This window comes from Neoarius graeffei, chromosome 18 (assembly GCF_027579695.1).
Source record: "Neoarius graeffei isolate fNeoGra1 chromosome 18, fNeoGra1.pri, whole genome shotgun sequence".
In the NCBI taxonomy this organism is placed as follows: Eukaryota; Metazoa; Chordata; class Actinopteri; order Siluriformes; family Ariidae; genus Neoarius; species Neoarius graeffei.
The window spans coordinates 57599386-57615830 of record NC_083586.1 but is presented as its reverse complement, the minus strand read 5'-3'; the positions used below and the strand labels follow the sequence as shown (position 1 = coordinate 57615830).

At 40.3% G+C, this 16445-nt stretch overlaps 1 protein-coding gene across 2 annotated transcripts in view; it reads right to left on the bottom strand.

The window, feature by feature from the left end:
• ltv1 (LTV1 ribosome biogenesis factor) overlaps positions 1-14213 on the bottom strand; it is a 57530-nt gene extending 43317 nt beyond the window's left edge. For both annotated transcript variants that reach the window (XM_060899570.1, XM_060899571.1), the window contains exon 1: positions 14046-14213. In XM_060899570.1, coding sequence (XP_060755553.1) covers positions 14046-14048 — 3 coding nt within the window. In that variant the 5' untranslated portion in view covers positions 14049-14213. The remainder of the gene's footprint in view (positions 1-14045) is intronic.
• Between the last annotated feature and the right edge of the window lie 2232 nt (positions 14214-16445).

Sequence of the window (16445 nt, the reverse complement as noted above, 5' to 3'; positions counted from 1 at the left end):
TTAACAAACAAAACAATAATAAAAACCTCAAATGGCATGTCTGTATGGAATCAATTTTGTGCCAAAATGTTCATACAATACTTTTGAAATATCAAACAAAAACGACAAATCAAAATACAAAAAAAAAGTCAAAATTTTTTAGACTGGCAAACAAATTATTCGTGTAATCGTGCAAAATATCAGTCTATTACTCTTCAGAACCCTTTTATTTTTGTTCCGCGTCTTTCTCAGTTTTGTTTGGCGTAATTTATTTTGGTTGCGATTCCAGCTTTCTCGTTTGCGCTCCCTGACTTTTTGCTTGCAGTTTTGGCACAAACTTCACGTGTGGGCGGGCTGTCCAGGAATGCATTCCCATTGGCGAACTTGTGTTTGACTGACAGCTACGCTCAGCCATTCCCTACTCGGATTCTGGCGGACTGTTTGACGAGTGACCGATCCATTGACGGTAAACAAGGATCGAGTGGACTTCAGTGGCGACTATGATATTGAATTAATTCAACAAAGTGTAAGTGCGGGACAAATGTGCTGTATGTGTTGCAGTAGTGCACATTATGCAGGTGTTTCGTGGCAAGTCAAATGTTAGCCTTGGCTCCACTACCCAATATAATAGCTGTCTTGCTAACGTTAAACACACCTGCATAATGTGCACTACTGCAACACATACAACACATTTGTCCTGCACTTACACTTTGTTGAATTAATTCAATATCATAGTCGCCACTGAAGTCCACTCGATCCTTGTTTACCGTCAATGGATCGATCACTCGTCAAACAGTCCGCCAGAATCCGAGTAGGGAATGGCTGAGCGTAGCTGTCACTCAAACACAAGTTAGCCAATGGGAATGCATTCCTGGACAGCCCACCCACACGTGAAGTTTGTGCCAAAACTGCAAGCAAAAAGTCAGGGAGCGCAAACGAGAAAGCTGGAATCGCAACCAAAATAAATTACGTCAGACAAAACTGAGAAAGATGCGGAACAAAAATAAAAGGTTTCTGAAGAGTAATAGACTGATATTTTGCACGATTACACAAATAATTTGTTTGCCAGTCTAAAAAAAATTGCCTTTTTTTTTGTATTTTGATTTGCTGTTTTTGTTTGATATTTCAAAAGTATTGTATGAACATTTTGGCACAAAATTGATTCCATATGTCTGTGGCTTTACTTCTTCACTGAAAGCTTCCGACAGTTTACATAGTCATCATTTTGAGAATATTGCAATGGGCTCAACTTTAAAGACTTTCTTGATCACACGTTTTTCATCAAATGGCTTGAACCGGAGAAGTGAAGCACAATAAACGTGACTAGATCATATATTAAGGCTGGGCGATATGAAATTATGATTATATTATAATTCTTGGGTTTCAGTCACGTGACTTTTCTTAGCGATTTCAATTCCGGTAAAATAGCTGGTGGTCGAGGAAACCAAAACGGCTGCCATAGTGCAAACAACTAGCGATAACTTTATCAGAGTACGCTCGTAATCTAGAAGCTGCTGCTGGCTTTAGATATATTCAGAAGATCGCGATGTGCAATGGAATCGACCCCTACAGTCTGGGAAAGAAGGATTTGTCATACAATCTCGAAAACAGTCGAGTTCCCCGACATCTCGAACTATCTGGTGTTGCAGACGTCCTTCTACACCGCAAAACAGATGAAAGCGTGGAAGAGTACGGAGGCTTACAACTTTTTTGTATGTGGCTGGGTAAAGGACCTCGCTATCAAGTCGCTGCCCAATGAATCCTGGATTGTTTTTGCCCGTGTAAGTATTTTTTTAAGCTTTTCGTTCAAGTCTTTACAATAAAGTGTAAACAAAGAACAGTTGGCTGATTCTCACTTGTGTTGGCTCGTATCTCTCAGGCAAATCATTCACAAAGATCATCAGAAACCCTTTTAAAGACCTGGATCTCAGGCTACATCCACACGACAAAAGCAACGAGATTTTTTTTTTTTAAATATCGCGTCCACATGGGCAACCGATCAGTGAAATATCAGGTACATATGGCAACGCAACGCTTGCTGAAAACGATGCAATGCACATGCCACACCTCTAGGTGCGCTGTAAGACCGTCCTATCGGAAACACCAGAACAATAGAAGAAGTAGGACGCATGCGCATAAACCCCTTCTTCTGTAGCATCAGCCACATAAAAGTTTTGATTATTAATCAGTAGCGTAAAACGAAAGACGCGAAAAGAGGAATGAATGGGGGTAGATGGAAGCCGGTACGCCAACATTCTGATATCCTCCAGAATTCTTTAATGGTCTGGAATAAATTGAATGCTACACGTTGATGGATTACTTTGTTCTTCTATGCCCTTTTTGAGGAATGTATTGTCGGACTTAAACCAACATCTGAAGAGGTGAGATCGCTCCTTTTTTTTCCCCTATTTTTGCTGGCGGGATTGTTTTTGGAAAGCACACGGGCGGTGCGCGTTTTGGTTATACTCAGTACTTCCGCAGTGTTTGGACTAAAGACTCTACCCTAAGGGCTATTCTCTCACTCTCTCTCTCACTTTGCACCATTACACAATAAATATTCACAGTGAAAATATTTTGTAAGCGCGTTTCATGAACCAAGTTATAGGATTTGTTGACAACTCGCATCGAGTTTGTTACACTTCTACCCGGCGTGAAGCACTGACAGTCATATGGTTGTGATGTCATCGTAAACAAATCCGTTCTACTCATCCAGACGACTTCGCAATGGCGCCGTTGCCAGGTTTTTCCACTCTGGGACCCGTTCTCAAAAGATTTCGTTTTGGGGCACCCAAAACGCCGGTGCCGTGTGGACGCCAGGCTGAAACGATAAACAATTTTATCAGATTCACCTGAATCCGTTGCCGTGTGGACAGGGCCTCAGTTAAACAAGACGGAGAAGAGGAGATCACGGCGCATTGGAACTGTACGGCTGGGGAAGAATTTTGTTGCGACCTTCATGCATATGGACTTTGTGAGGAGTAAACAAAGAAGCAGCTGGGGACTTTAGCACTTCAGGACTAAAAAAAGTACCGTAAAATAACGACACATAGCAAGAAAAGTACTTGGAAAACACCAAGGACAGAGCTGAGAGGGAAATACAAACCTTTCACCAAGTGAAACTCGAACATGCTTTGACTTGGCTCCCTTCAATTTCACTGAGAGGTTCGAAAGCCACCTTTCTCGACGTCTTTTTGTGGATTTCTGTGTTCGTTCAGCCTTTTTTATTCGTTCACAGGGAACCCTGAAGAAACTCATCAGTTTCACGGTTTGACTGATTTGAACAACGCAAGCTTAAGGCATTTTTCATGGACCAATGCACCTTCTAAAATAGGTCATTGTTGAAGAATGGAAAAAGATTGATGTTGCAAAATGTCGCCAACTTGTTCATTCCATGCCTAGAAGACTTGGTGCTGTCATTAAAAATCATGGAGGCCATACAAAGTACTAGATGGAGTAGTTTTTGTTGTGGGGTGTACTCATTTTTGCACCACCCTAATTTGAGTAAAACTGAAAAATGTGTAATCTAAGTTATATTATTAACCTTACTTTCACGTTATAAGTTAAACAGATGTTATATTAAACTTGTCAACATTTTGGAAATTGTTTGTGTTCATTGAGATATTGTTTAAAATGTTACTTTACAAACGGGGTGCACTCATTTACGCTCAGCACTGTAGGTGTGTGAGCAGCTTACGGGATGTGAAAACAATGCACAGATGCCCGATTACAGATATGAACCTGCGGGTGGTACGGTGGTGTAGTGGTTAGGCCAAAAAAAAAAAAAAGTGTGTTTCCAGTTACGTAGATTTCAAAACTAGGGTCGGTAGGCAGGCTTTTTTTTTTTTTTTTTTTCAAGATGGCCGCCATAATCTATATTTAGACAGGAATAATTTCACAAAATATAATGAATTTCTTTGCAGGTCACCTGAGTTACCACCTTCTGATGAATCTGATGCAGCATGAGACACCTTTTAACATGAATGTTTCTGTAAATATAACAGCTCAATACACCATGAGAGAGAGAGAGGGAGAGCAGCCCCGCCCCTCTCTGCTCCCTGAGTGCAGCTCGTCGCCTTGGTAACGGTGCAGGGAAGAGACACAATATAACAAGCAAAGAGCGCTTTTTCTCAGAGTTCCTTCTCCTCGAACAACGCTGATTTACACGGAAACGAAAGGAGCTATTCACAAAATTCTTTCACATTGAGTGCTACAAGGCTCCCATGAACACATTAATGTAATTTTTTTTGTCCCTAGTGTAAAAAATGTGGACACTAGAGCGAGTTAAAAACAAGTGACTTTTCTGATTTTGCAGTAAAAGCGCTGCCACATTTATAATGTGAGTCTATGGGAGAGCGCGGCTGTCCTCTCCTCACTTTCAGGCTTCTCATTCAAAAACTGTAAATCCTATCACTCAGGGAGACACTTGGCTTGATTCACACAATGTGTGACTACAACTTTTGAGAAAATTGTGTGTGTAGAGTGAAAATTGTGGCTGAGAAAACAGTTTAAATGAGAAAGTTAGAGCTTTTTTTTCAAGCTGCCTACACTCTAAACTCCTGAGCGCCACTGGTGTATAACGCAATAGACACCCATTATAAAGTCTGAATTTCTCCGGATGTGCTCATGGTGTTTGATCTGTGACTGATCAAAAAGTATAGAACCTAGCAAAAAAGTTGAATGCCAGATCCATACAGGAGAATTTTGTCTCCGTTTTAAAGTTTGAATCATGTCTCTAGGTGAAAGACAAAATAAGCGTTATCTCTGCTTCTGTTCCCTCCGACGGCCCCGACACACTACTGCCTCTGCCGAGTGCGCGCGCACACACACCATGTCGGGGCCGCGGATGAGTTACTCTCCCCTGATCAACGAAGTCTGCGGGGAATTTGTGGTTATTATCGGTACAAACAGCGTGAATCACAACTTAAATGAGTGCAGTTCAGTTTGACATTATTATCAGTCCGTTAGATAAACATTTAATTTTATTAAAATCGAAAATGAATATTTAGAGCCTGTGGGCTACAAAAATAATAGTCATTAAAGTAGCCGGCTGGACTTAATTGTGTAGTCGGCTGTATGGCCGGCAGCCGGCGCTTGTGGAAAGCCCTGATTTTCCCAGTGAGTGACAAAAACCTCCGGTTCACGCGGTTGGGTTATATGTAAAAGTCGCGACTGGGAAAAAAACGAAAAAAAAGTTTAGGGTCAGGCGGTACGGATTAGGGTCGGTCGGGTAACCGGAAACACACATTTTTTTTTTTTTTGGCCTTAGCACTGCCGCCTCACAGCAAGAAGGTTCTGGGTTCGAGCCCAGCGGCCGGCGAAGGCCTTTCTGTGTGGAGTTTGCATGCTCTCCCCGTGGGTTTCCTCCAAAGACATGCAGGTGAGGTTAATATGGGATGGCCTTGGGCTGAGGTGCCATTGAGCTTGGCACCGAACTCCTAACTGCTCCCCGGGCGCTCTCAGTATGGCTGCCCACTGCTCTGGGTATGTGTGTGTGTTCACTGCTTCAGAAGGGTTAAATGCAGAGAGTGCACGGCTTGAAATTCGCAGTGGTCCGGTCACCCGAGGCGACTTAATTTGTCATTTGGCGGGTAATTCCTGTCACTAGACAGCCCGGCTGGCTAGTTGAAAATAAAAAATATATATGAAAATATATATATATATATATATATATATATATATTTTTTTTTTTTTTTTCGTTTCCGGTTGAGAGTACGTCGTGCGTGTTTTGGCTGCCGCTTCTTACTGGAGCTTTTTTGTTTTGTTTTATTTTATTTATTTTTCTATTTTTTTTTTCTGTGTTTGTGTAGTTTGATGTTTGAGTGTTTTCTCCACCGGTGGTGGTGTAGCTCCGGACCTAGTTTTGGGCATCGGTTCCCTCCAGGCCTTGGTTCGCCGTGGGCGATGCCTGTGCTCCCAGCTGTGGACTGCAGTGAGCTCGTTGCTCATTTTATTTCATGGTTGTCCAGCGCTCTGTGCTTTAACGCTTGGCGTGATGTTCCGAGCGATGTTGCGGCGGCTGTGCAGGCGGTTTCGGACACACCAGCGCTCTGCGTGGCGGAGCTTCTCTGCTCGCTTTGTGGATCCACGGCGTGGTGTTTGAGTGATGTTGCTGACGGCGTCACGGTGGCGGCGGTGCTGGAGATGTGGGACTTGTTTTCATGCGCCTTTTGGTGGGACTGTGGCTGCTACACCACGGGAAGTACATCCTGACCCCTACTTGGTGGACTTTTTACTTTTCATTTATTTATTTTTTATTATATATATATTTTTCTTTGTCTACTATTGTCTGTGTCTGTATGTTTGAACCTCCTGTAAAGTGTCTTTGAGTACCATGAAAAGCGCTATACAAAACAGATGTATTATTATTATTATTATGATGAAGCGTCAACTAAAGCCGCCACATATTAAGCGTGTGCCGTGTCTGTGTTCATCGATGTGTTTATCGGCAGGATGGAAACTACCGAAGAATTCCGAATCATATCGTGCACAAATCAGGCTGTCGGTTTTTTCACTACTGCGCATGCATATAATGCATCTCGTTAAATGTCGCGGTTATCAAATTCAATAGATGTGGCCACATTATCGCCCATTTAAACACTTTTTTTGTTGTTGTTGTTTACATCTACATCTGCCAAAGCTACGTTGCGATGTGGAATTTTCTGAAAGGTGGACAGAAACCGCCAGAGACGGGGACAAAGCGACCTCGGTCTGAAGAGGAGAAAAAGGCCGGCGATAAAGCGTACGAGAAGGAGAAACGACAAAGGACTTATAAGCAAACGTGGGAGCAGGGTAGGCCTTGGCTGCGATACGATTTTTATGGAATAATTCAAGTTGATTCCTCATCAATATGAAGCTCCAAATGCTTTCTCTCTCATAAATGGTGAAATACAGAAAGCATGTTGGACATATTTTGGGTGCTATAGTCATGATAGTAAGTATATTTGTTTTAAATACTCGTACACCAAGTTGCCAAGTTTTCCAATATATTATTATTTGTTGATATTATATTATGGTGCTCTGTGTTGTTCTCATTTATCTATTTAAGAACAGTACCAAAATACTCGGGTCTTGAAATAAATGCACATTAGTCATGAACAATGGTAACTACTCTCTTTTGCGTTATTTTTGACAGAAGTAAAATTCATACATGAACAAATTTTGGCGAGTTGATTTTCTGTTTGGCGAGTTACTTTGGAAGGGAACTAGTCCGGCTGGCTGGTGAAAAAATATGAATTTCTAGGCCTGGAGTGTGATGAATAAAGTTGTGCTTTCTTTCTTTCTGATGGATCTGGACATTTTGGATAAGGTCTAGAAAAAAAAAAAAAAGTGCGTGTTTCCGGTCGTCCGCCCGACCCTGCTAAAACCTCGCCGACCCTGTACATATTTTAACTAGTTCATTCAATAAAGAACTCAATTTCTAAACAAAACACAGAGAAAATGATCAACAACGCGACATGCAGTCTGTGTGGACTCGTTTACTTAAGACGATACACAAAGAAATCCGTTCCGGGCGCTGCCATGTTGATCGGTCACATGACCACGTGTTATCGCGATCACATGATCACTTACGGGAGTTTGTCGAGACAAGAACGAGAACATGGTGACCACCAGTGGCACCATGATTTTTAAAATTCACTTTTTATGTTGCAATTTTTCAATAAGTTCGTCCTTTAAATCAAATCTCAATTTAATTCAAATTTATAATGTACACCACCCAACACAAGATATAGCACACAACCTTAAAACATCCACTGTATCAGAAAACATAGGTCACACACGACCACGCGGAATAGAAATAGCCGAGGATATAAATCTGGGCGATCTGCTCCATCGGTAAGTATTTTATCATCAATATTTATTGATTGCAAATTTCACATGCAGTATTGCACATGATTTAATGCCAGTGCTGTCCCTGCCCTGAGCTGATTCACAAAAATAGGCCTGTCTTGAATGGGCGATAATACAAGTAAATTCTAGGCCTAGAGTCTGACAAATTACATACAATACGCTACAAGGTCTTTATAAAAACAGCTTTTAAACTGTTGAAACAGATTTTAATTTTGAATATTCAAATTTTGACAGTTCTGCATACAGTTTAATATTAATGATCTAATAGTAATAAAGCCATAAGTTCTCTACAGTATTAAAGTATTTTTGAGTACAGTATTGGTTTAAAAATTTTACTTACTCTTTAAAAAGTTCATTGACTTTTGTGAAATATTGAAAGACATATTGAAAGACATGTACAGGGAAGAGGAAGTATGTTAGCGGAGGATGATGAGGGATAAATCTATAAATAGAACAGGGTTGATTGTTATATTAGAACTAACTTAGTATATGGTATATATGGTATATATTTATTTATGGGGATAGTTTATATATTTATATTTACAGGGATAGGTATGTAGTAGATATTTATTTTTGTAATTATATATTTATATAGATATTCATGAAGTGTATATATGGTATGTAGTATATATTTTTGTAATTATATATTTATATAGATATTCATGAAGTGTATATATGGTATGTAGTATATATTTTTGTAATTATATATTTATATAGACATTTATGAAGTGGATATATGGTATGTAGTATATATTTTTGTAGTTATATATTTATATAGATATTCACGAAGTGTATATATGGTATGTAGTATATATTTTTGTAATTATATATTTATATAGATATTCATGAAGTGTATATATGGTATGTAGTATATATTTTTGTAATTATATATTTATATAGATATTTATGAAGTGTATGTATGGTATGTAGTATATATTTTTGTAATTATATATTTATATAGATATTCATGACGTGTATATGGTATGTAGTATATATTTTTGTAGTTATATATTTATATAGATATTTATGAAGTGTATATATGGTATGTAGTATATATTTTTGTAATTATATATTTATATAGATATTTATGAAGTGTATATATGGTATGTAGTATATATTTTTGTAATTATATATTTATATAGACATTCATGAAGTGTACATATGGTATGTAGTATATGTTTATTTTTGTAATTATATATTTATATAGATATTTATGAAGTGTATATGGTATGTAGTATATATTTTTGTAATTATATATTTATATAGATATTTATGAAGTGTATATATGGTATGTAGTATATATTTTTGTAGTTATATATTTATATAGATATTTATGAAGTGGATATATGGTATGTAGTATATATTTTTGTAGTTATATATTTATATAGATATTTATGAAGTGGATATATGGTATATATTTTTATAATGTAGTTTGGATTTCAGGGTAGTTAAAAAGGGGGTGGGAAATTAAAAAAGTATTGTACTTCTTCCCACTCCTTTTTCGAACAGTGTGTGGTGTTTTGTAATGTCTTAGCTCTTTATGTATCTTTTCTTTTAATTCTCGTTTTCTTTCTTTTGTATGTATAAATAGTTACATACTTTTTTTTATACATGTTCGAAATAAGAAATAAATTAATTCAATTCAATTCATTCATACATTCTGAATGTTTGCACTTTTACTGATACATGTTTTGTATTAAAATTTCTATATTCTTGAAACTATACTGGACTTTTTTTCTGCAGCATGATTGTAGGAGAAATTCCATGTCAACTGTTCTTGATGCTCAGCTATGGGTCCCCCAAATATTTTTATCATATTATTTCGGTCTTTAATTTGGTTTATACTTGGTATTAAAGATTAATTTATATCTGACAGACAGATAAAAATATTTGTATTAACCACTCTAGGTGGGGGTTTCACCACCGCAACATGGTTCTCTGTAGCCCACTTCAGCATTGAAATTTTTGAAATTCATTTTAAACAGACAAAAGTCATATTAAAAAGGTTTAGTATCAACAGCAACAAGAACAGATGAAGCAATAAACTGAAATGGTAAATATTGAAAAAATATCTTAACTCTATCTTGAATGGGCGATAATACAAGTAAATTCTAGGCCGGCGGCACGGTGGTGTAGTGGTTAGCGCTGTCGCCTCACAGCAAGAAGGTCCGGGTTCGAGCCCCGTGGCCGGCGAGGGCCTTTCTGTGCGGAGTTTGCATGTTCTCCCCGTGTCCGCGTGGGTTTCCTCCGGGTGCTCCGGTTTCCCCCACAGTCCAAAGACATGCAGGTTAGGTTAACTGGTGACTCTAAATTGACCGTAGGTGTGAATGTGAGTGTGAATGGTTGTCTTTGTCTATGTGTCAGCCCTGTGATGACCTGGCGACTTGTCCAGGGTGTACCCCGCCTTTCGCCCGTAGTCAGCTGGGATAGGCTCCAGCTTGCCTGCGACCCTGTAGAACAGGATAAAGTGGCTGCAGATAATGAGATGAGATCCTTCCCTAAATTTTTTTGAAGGGTTGACAGGAAACACACAATTTTTTTTTCTAGGCCTAAATTCATAGACTACGTTCAGACTGCACCCTGAAACGACCCATATCCGATTTTTTTGCCCATATGCGACCTGTATCCGATTTGTTATTGACAATCTGAACGACACAGATCCGATTTTTTCACATGCGACCCAGGCCGCTTGGATATGTGGTCCTAATTCCGATGCATATCCGATATTTTCACATGCGACTGCAGTCTGACCGGACAGGTCGCATTCATGCCACCTACACGTCATCAACAAGAGACAAACGTCACTATTCTGCGTTGGCTAATCCCGCCTCTTTGGTGGAAAACAACAACATTTGTACAGTTTTCAGAATTTAAATAGACTTTTATAGAATTGATCAAGCTAATGGTGGATTTGGTAGGGACCTGGATGTTGATCTGTTAGCCTGATTAAATAAAACAGTTTCTATAACTGATTTATAACTTAAACCATCCTATATTACAAGATTATAAGATTGTTCTGGAAATTTCCAGTAATTTGACACCTTCGGTCTCATTAGTCTGCTGCCCACATTAATCAGATTATTGTGCGAGCTCCGCCGCCGCCACAAAAACCACATCGCCAGGTCTTGCCTCATCTCCATCGCAAACTGCACTGGTGTTTCTGCACCTTGAGCCAGCGCTGAGAGAAGCTGCAGAATTCAGCTGGCTATAAACAATCTAAATAAATATTTATAAAAATGTAGAAAAAGTTTATTAATATGACGAAATAAATATGTGCAAATTATTAAGCCTGAATTAAGAGTTTGGTAATACAGCGGCCGCATCCCAAATGACTGCCTACTGAAGCTCGAGTGCACTATATAGAGTTTAAAAATCCATTACTTCCTAGTAACATGTAGTGCACTTAGGCTACATTCACACTGCAGGCTGAAGTGACTCAAATCCGATCTTTTCGCCCATATGTGACCTGTATCCGATCTTTTATTGACAATATGAACGACACAGATCCGATTTTTTCAAATCCGACCCAGGCCGTTTGGATATGTGGTCCTAATTCCGATTCCTATCCGCTCTTTTCATATGCGACTTCAGTCTGAACCGCCAGGTCGCATTCATCCGACTTACACGTCATCAACAAGCCACAAACGTCACTATTCTGCGCTGAAGTAGGCGGCGGGTCTCTCAAAAAAAGTTACAACAACATGGCGCATAATCACGGGCGCAGATAGAGGGTGGGACTCGTCCCACCCAGATTTAAATTCACCTCGTTCGGTCCCCCCCACTTATAGGGAGGAAAAAACATCTATGCTGTCTTTCTTTGCATAAGGCAAACCTCACGGAAAAATCAAAAGACTAATTACCATTCGGTTTATTGAGGTGCACGGCAGTGTATACATAGTTGCAACAACTCACATAAAACAAAAAGACTGATATTCGGTTGGTTGAGCTGCGCAGACTGCACAGGTTGCGAGCTCGAGCTTGGTTTGACAGGCATATCGGGGTTGGGGTTGGTTTGCTGGCAGCTTTGTCCCCCCCAGTTTTTTGTCCCTCCCAGTTCAAAAAACGTATCTGCGCCCCTGCGCATGACATCAATGCGAGGGACGCTTCGGGCTGTGAAGGTTCTGAATCTTCTCAATGGAAGGACGCAGAGGTTAGGGAGCTGATTTCCATTTGGGGGGATACAGCTATTCAAGCTAGATTGGATGGGTCATACCGCAACCGGGCGGTTTTACTTCCGTAAACACTGGCCATGCTCACTGCGTGTGACGTCGTCGTATCCTGCAATGCGCATGCGGAACACTTTTAGGTCGCTTTTCGTTCATACTGAGGATCACATACAAGTCGCGTATATTTGTTAATGTGAACGACCTCACAAAAAAATCGGATTTCACAAAAAAATCGGAATTGAGCATTAAGCCTTGCAGTGTAAACGTACCATTATATAGAAATTAAAGGGAGACATTTAAGGCCAATTTATGCTGACAACCCAGTCCTCGCAGATGGCGTCGCAGACAGTGTCTGCGTAGCCCCCCCACCTTCGCAGACGCTCTGCGCGCACCTCCCAAAAATTGTGACCACCGCAGAAGCCTCGCAGACAGCGCCGCAGACAAGAGGGCTCTGATTGGTCCACTCTACATCCGCTGTACACGCACTTCCGCTTCCCTACTTTCCCGGTTTGGTTTGTTTTCACAACCGGCATTTTTAAAAACACGAGCGAAGATGGAGCAGCACGAAGAGCGGTTGATCGAGGAAGTACGTACATCTATACGACTCCAGTTCTAGTCATTATAAAAAAAAAAGTTCTAGTCATTATAATGCCGCTTTTCCACTACAAACGCGGCTGAGTCGGGCTGAGCCGTGCTGTGCTGAGTCGAGCTGTTGGAGTTGCATTTCGACTACAACCGCGCTGAACCGTGCTGGCTGGAAGTGGGTGGACACATTGGGTGGAGTTAGCGAAAGTGGGTGGACGTCATGTGATGTCGTTAAGCAGCGCAAACAGTGACATCAGTGATCTTTTAAGCGGTAGTCTCACAACCCGGATAGTAAACAATAAACATGGAGGACATGGAGTCGTTAGTGTTGCTGGTCTTGGTGCTGTGGCTTGTTGTCACCGACAACGCCAACAGATACTGGCAAGAGCGTATAGATGAGGCGAGGCGCATAAGGCTTCAGAAATTCTCGTAATTCGTAATTCTTCTTCTTCCGGGTTTGTGGTGTTTACAGATCCCAGCGCGCTCGCGGGGCGTGTGTGGGCATGTGAGGACACTCCTCCTCACCAATCAGTGCAGAGGGGAGTGTCTGCTCACGCCCCCAGCCTCACTCGGCACGGCTTGGCTCGCTTCAGCCCCACTCCAAAACGGTGCGAGTTTTAGGGGCTAAGCAGGGCTGAAGCGAGCCGAGTCGTGCTGGTTTTTGGTAGTCGAAACGCGAGCCGTGTCGGGCTGAAGTGAGCTGAAAAAGGGTAGTGGAAAAGGGCCATTTGAGAGACATTTAGGAGTCAACCCTCGTTACCAGGCTACACGTTTTCATTTCAGTTCAGAAACAAAAACACACATGAGACCTCACACTTTAACACTAACCAGATAATTAAACAAACAAACAAACAAAAAAATCATTAAACTTGAAGAGTGTGCTTTTTTTTTTTGTTTACGTATTACGTAGATGTGCTTATTACGTGTCAATTTGCGCATGCGGGACACTTTTGGGTCGTTTTCCGTTCATATTGGAGATCGCATACAAGTCTCATATAATTGGTAATGTGAACGGCCTAACAAAAAAAAAAATCGGATTTCACAACAAATCGGATATGGGTCGTTTCAGGTTGCGGTCTGAACGTAGTGATAGAACCCCACCACATGTCAGTTGTACTGCTGTGCTGAACCTGACCCCTTCCCTCTGCTGGACTGATGGATGTTAGAACAGTGCCATGTGGACCACAACTCTGTATGAAAAGTGTAAATAATAATAATAATAATAATAATAATAATAATAAAAAAATACCTAAAAAGAGTGTAAATGTGTTTGCAACACAAGGAGAACAACTTTCTAACTCTTTTCATTTGGTTTATAAGAACAATTTAATGATATCAGGCTAGAAAAGTTACTTCTCCAGCTGTTTTATTATTATTATTATTTATTATTATAGCTAGTGGCTCTCCAATGCACTCTAACCCACTAGCTAGCATGCTAATCATCTAAATTCTCAAAAATTTACTTACCATTGTGTTAAAATGACTCGTTTAAACCGGAAGTCTTCACCTGGTTTCTCTTTAAACCTTTAAGTCAACACGAATGATGATCTCAGAAAACCATAAACTTCATAAATCACACAGTAATTGTGGAGTTAAAGCTCCTCCGGCCGTTGCTAATCTAGCACATGCGCGTTCGGCCATGTTTGGACTAAACCATATGAACAGCACGGAGGGGGAATTATAATCAACATGTACAGCGTTTTATACACAAGTGCATTTTACTCTGACGAAGTCTGGATTAAAATATATGTAAATAAACGTATTTTAATAAAATGATGGTTTTATGGTGTACTTATTTCCATATATTTCACTATGAGAAACAGAATTAAATACACAACCCCGACCTGAATTTTGGTTCGGTCGATTCTGCATCATGACGTTGATTCAGCGTGTCAGGCGCCCTCTTGTGGTGAAAGTTGAAAAGTACAAAATCGTTCTTATAATAATAATTTTGTTTGTATTATTGACTTTGTTTTATTTCTGTATTATTGCTTTGCCACATCTTTTTATATTAGTTTAGATCCTTGTTTTAAATTACTTTATATCACTTTATTGTAATTATTTTTAATTATTATTTTAATCCATGGCTTAATGGTTAGAGAAACAGCTTTGGGACCAAAAGGTTGCTGGTTCGATTCCCTAGACTAGCAGGATTGGCTTAAGTGCCCTTAAGTGCTCCGGCAAGAGTGGTGGCGTACGTTGTGTCTGGGCAGCACGGTGGTGTAGTGGTTAGCACTGTCACCTCACAGCAAGAAGGTCCGGGGTTCGAACCCAGTGCCCAGCGAGGGCCTTTCTGTGCGGAGTTTGCATGTTCTCCCCGTGTCTGCGTGGGTTTCCTCCGGGTGCTCCGGTTTCCTCCACAGTTCAAAGACATGCAGTTAGGTTAACATGGGGCGGCCTTGGGCTGAAGTGCCCTTGAGCAAGGTACCGAACCCCTGACTGCTCTGTGTGTGTGTGTGTGTGTGTGTTCACTGCTTCAGATGGGTTAAATGCAGAGGATGAATCTCACTGTGCTTAAAGTGCGCATGTGACAAATAAAGGTTTCTTCTTCTGTTAGCCAAAGAAAAACTGATTATCAGTTCAGGCATTGAACCCGACCAACTGAACTGAAAAATCCATGTTTAGGTATCGTTGCTGGAGGATTCACAGAATAAGAATTTCACTGCACTGTGTGACGCTGTCTCTCGTACATGAGACAAAATTGAATTGAATTTATTCATGCACTTTGTATTTATTTTTTTTAAATATAATTTTGTCTGTATTTGTTTATTTACAGTGGTGCTTGAAAGTTTATGAACCCTTTAGAACTTTCTATATTTCTGTATAAATATGACCTAAAACATCATCAGATTTTCACACAAGTCCTAAAAGTAGATAAAGAGAACCCAGTTAAACAAATGAGATAAAAATATTATACTTGGTCATTTATTTATTGAGGAAAATGATCCAGTATTACATATCTGTGAGTGGCAAAAGTATGTGAACCTCTAGGATTAGCAGTTAATTTGAAGGTGAAATTAGAGTCAGGTGTTTTCAATCAGTGGGATGACAATCAGGTGTGAGTGGGCACCCTGTTTTATTTAAAGAACAGGGATCTATCAAAGTCTGACCTTCACAACACAGGTTTGTGGAAGTGTATCATGGCACGAACAAAGGAGATTTCTGAGGACCTCAGAAAAAGCGTTGTTGATGCTCATCAGGCTGGAAAAGGTTACAACACCATCTCTAAAGAGTTTGGCCTCCACCAATCCACAGTCAGACAGATTGTGTACAAATGGAGGAAATTCAAGACCATTGTTACCCTCCCCAGGAGTGCTCGACCAACAAAGATCACTCCAAGAGCAAGGCGTGTAATAGTCTGCGAGGTCCCAAAGGACCCCAGGGTAACTTCTAAGCAACTGAAGGCCTCTCTCATATTGGCTAATGTTAATGTTCATTAGTCCACCATCAGGAGAACACTGAACAACATGGCAGGGTTGCAAGGAGAAAGCTACTGCTCTCCAAAAAGGACATTGCTGTTCATCTGCAGTTTGCTCAAGATCATGTGAACAAGCCAGAATGTTATTGGAAAAAAATGTTTTGTGGACGGATGAGACCAAAATAGAACTTTTTGGTTTAAATGAGAAGCGTTATATTTGGAGAAAGGAAAACACTGCATTCCAGCATAAGAACCTTATCCCATCTGTGAAACATGGTGGTGGTAGTATCATGTTTTGGGCCTGTTTTGCTGCGTTTGGGCCAGGATGGCTTGCCATCATTGATGGAACAATGAATTCTGAATTATACCAGTGAATTCTAAAGGAAAATGTCAGGACATCTGTCCATGAACTGAATCTCAAGAGAAGGTGGGTCATGCAGCAAGACAAC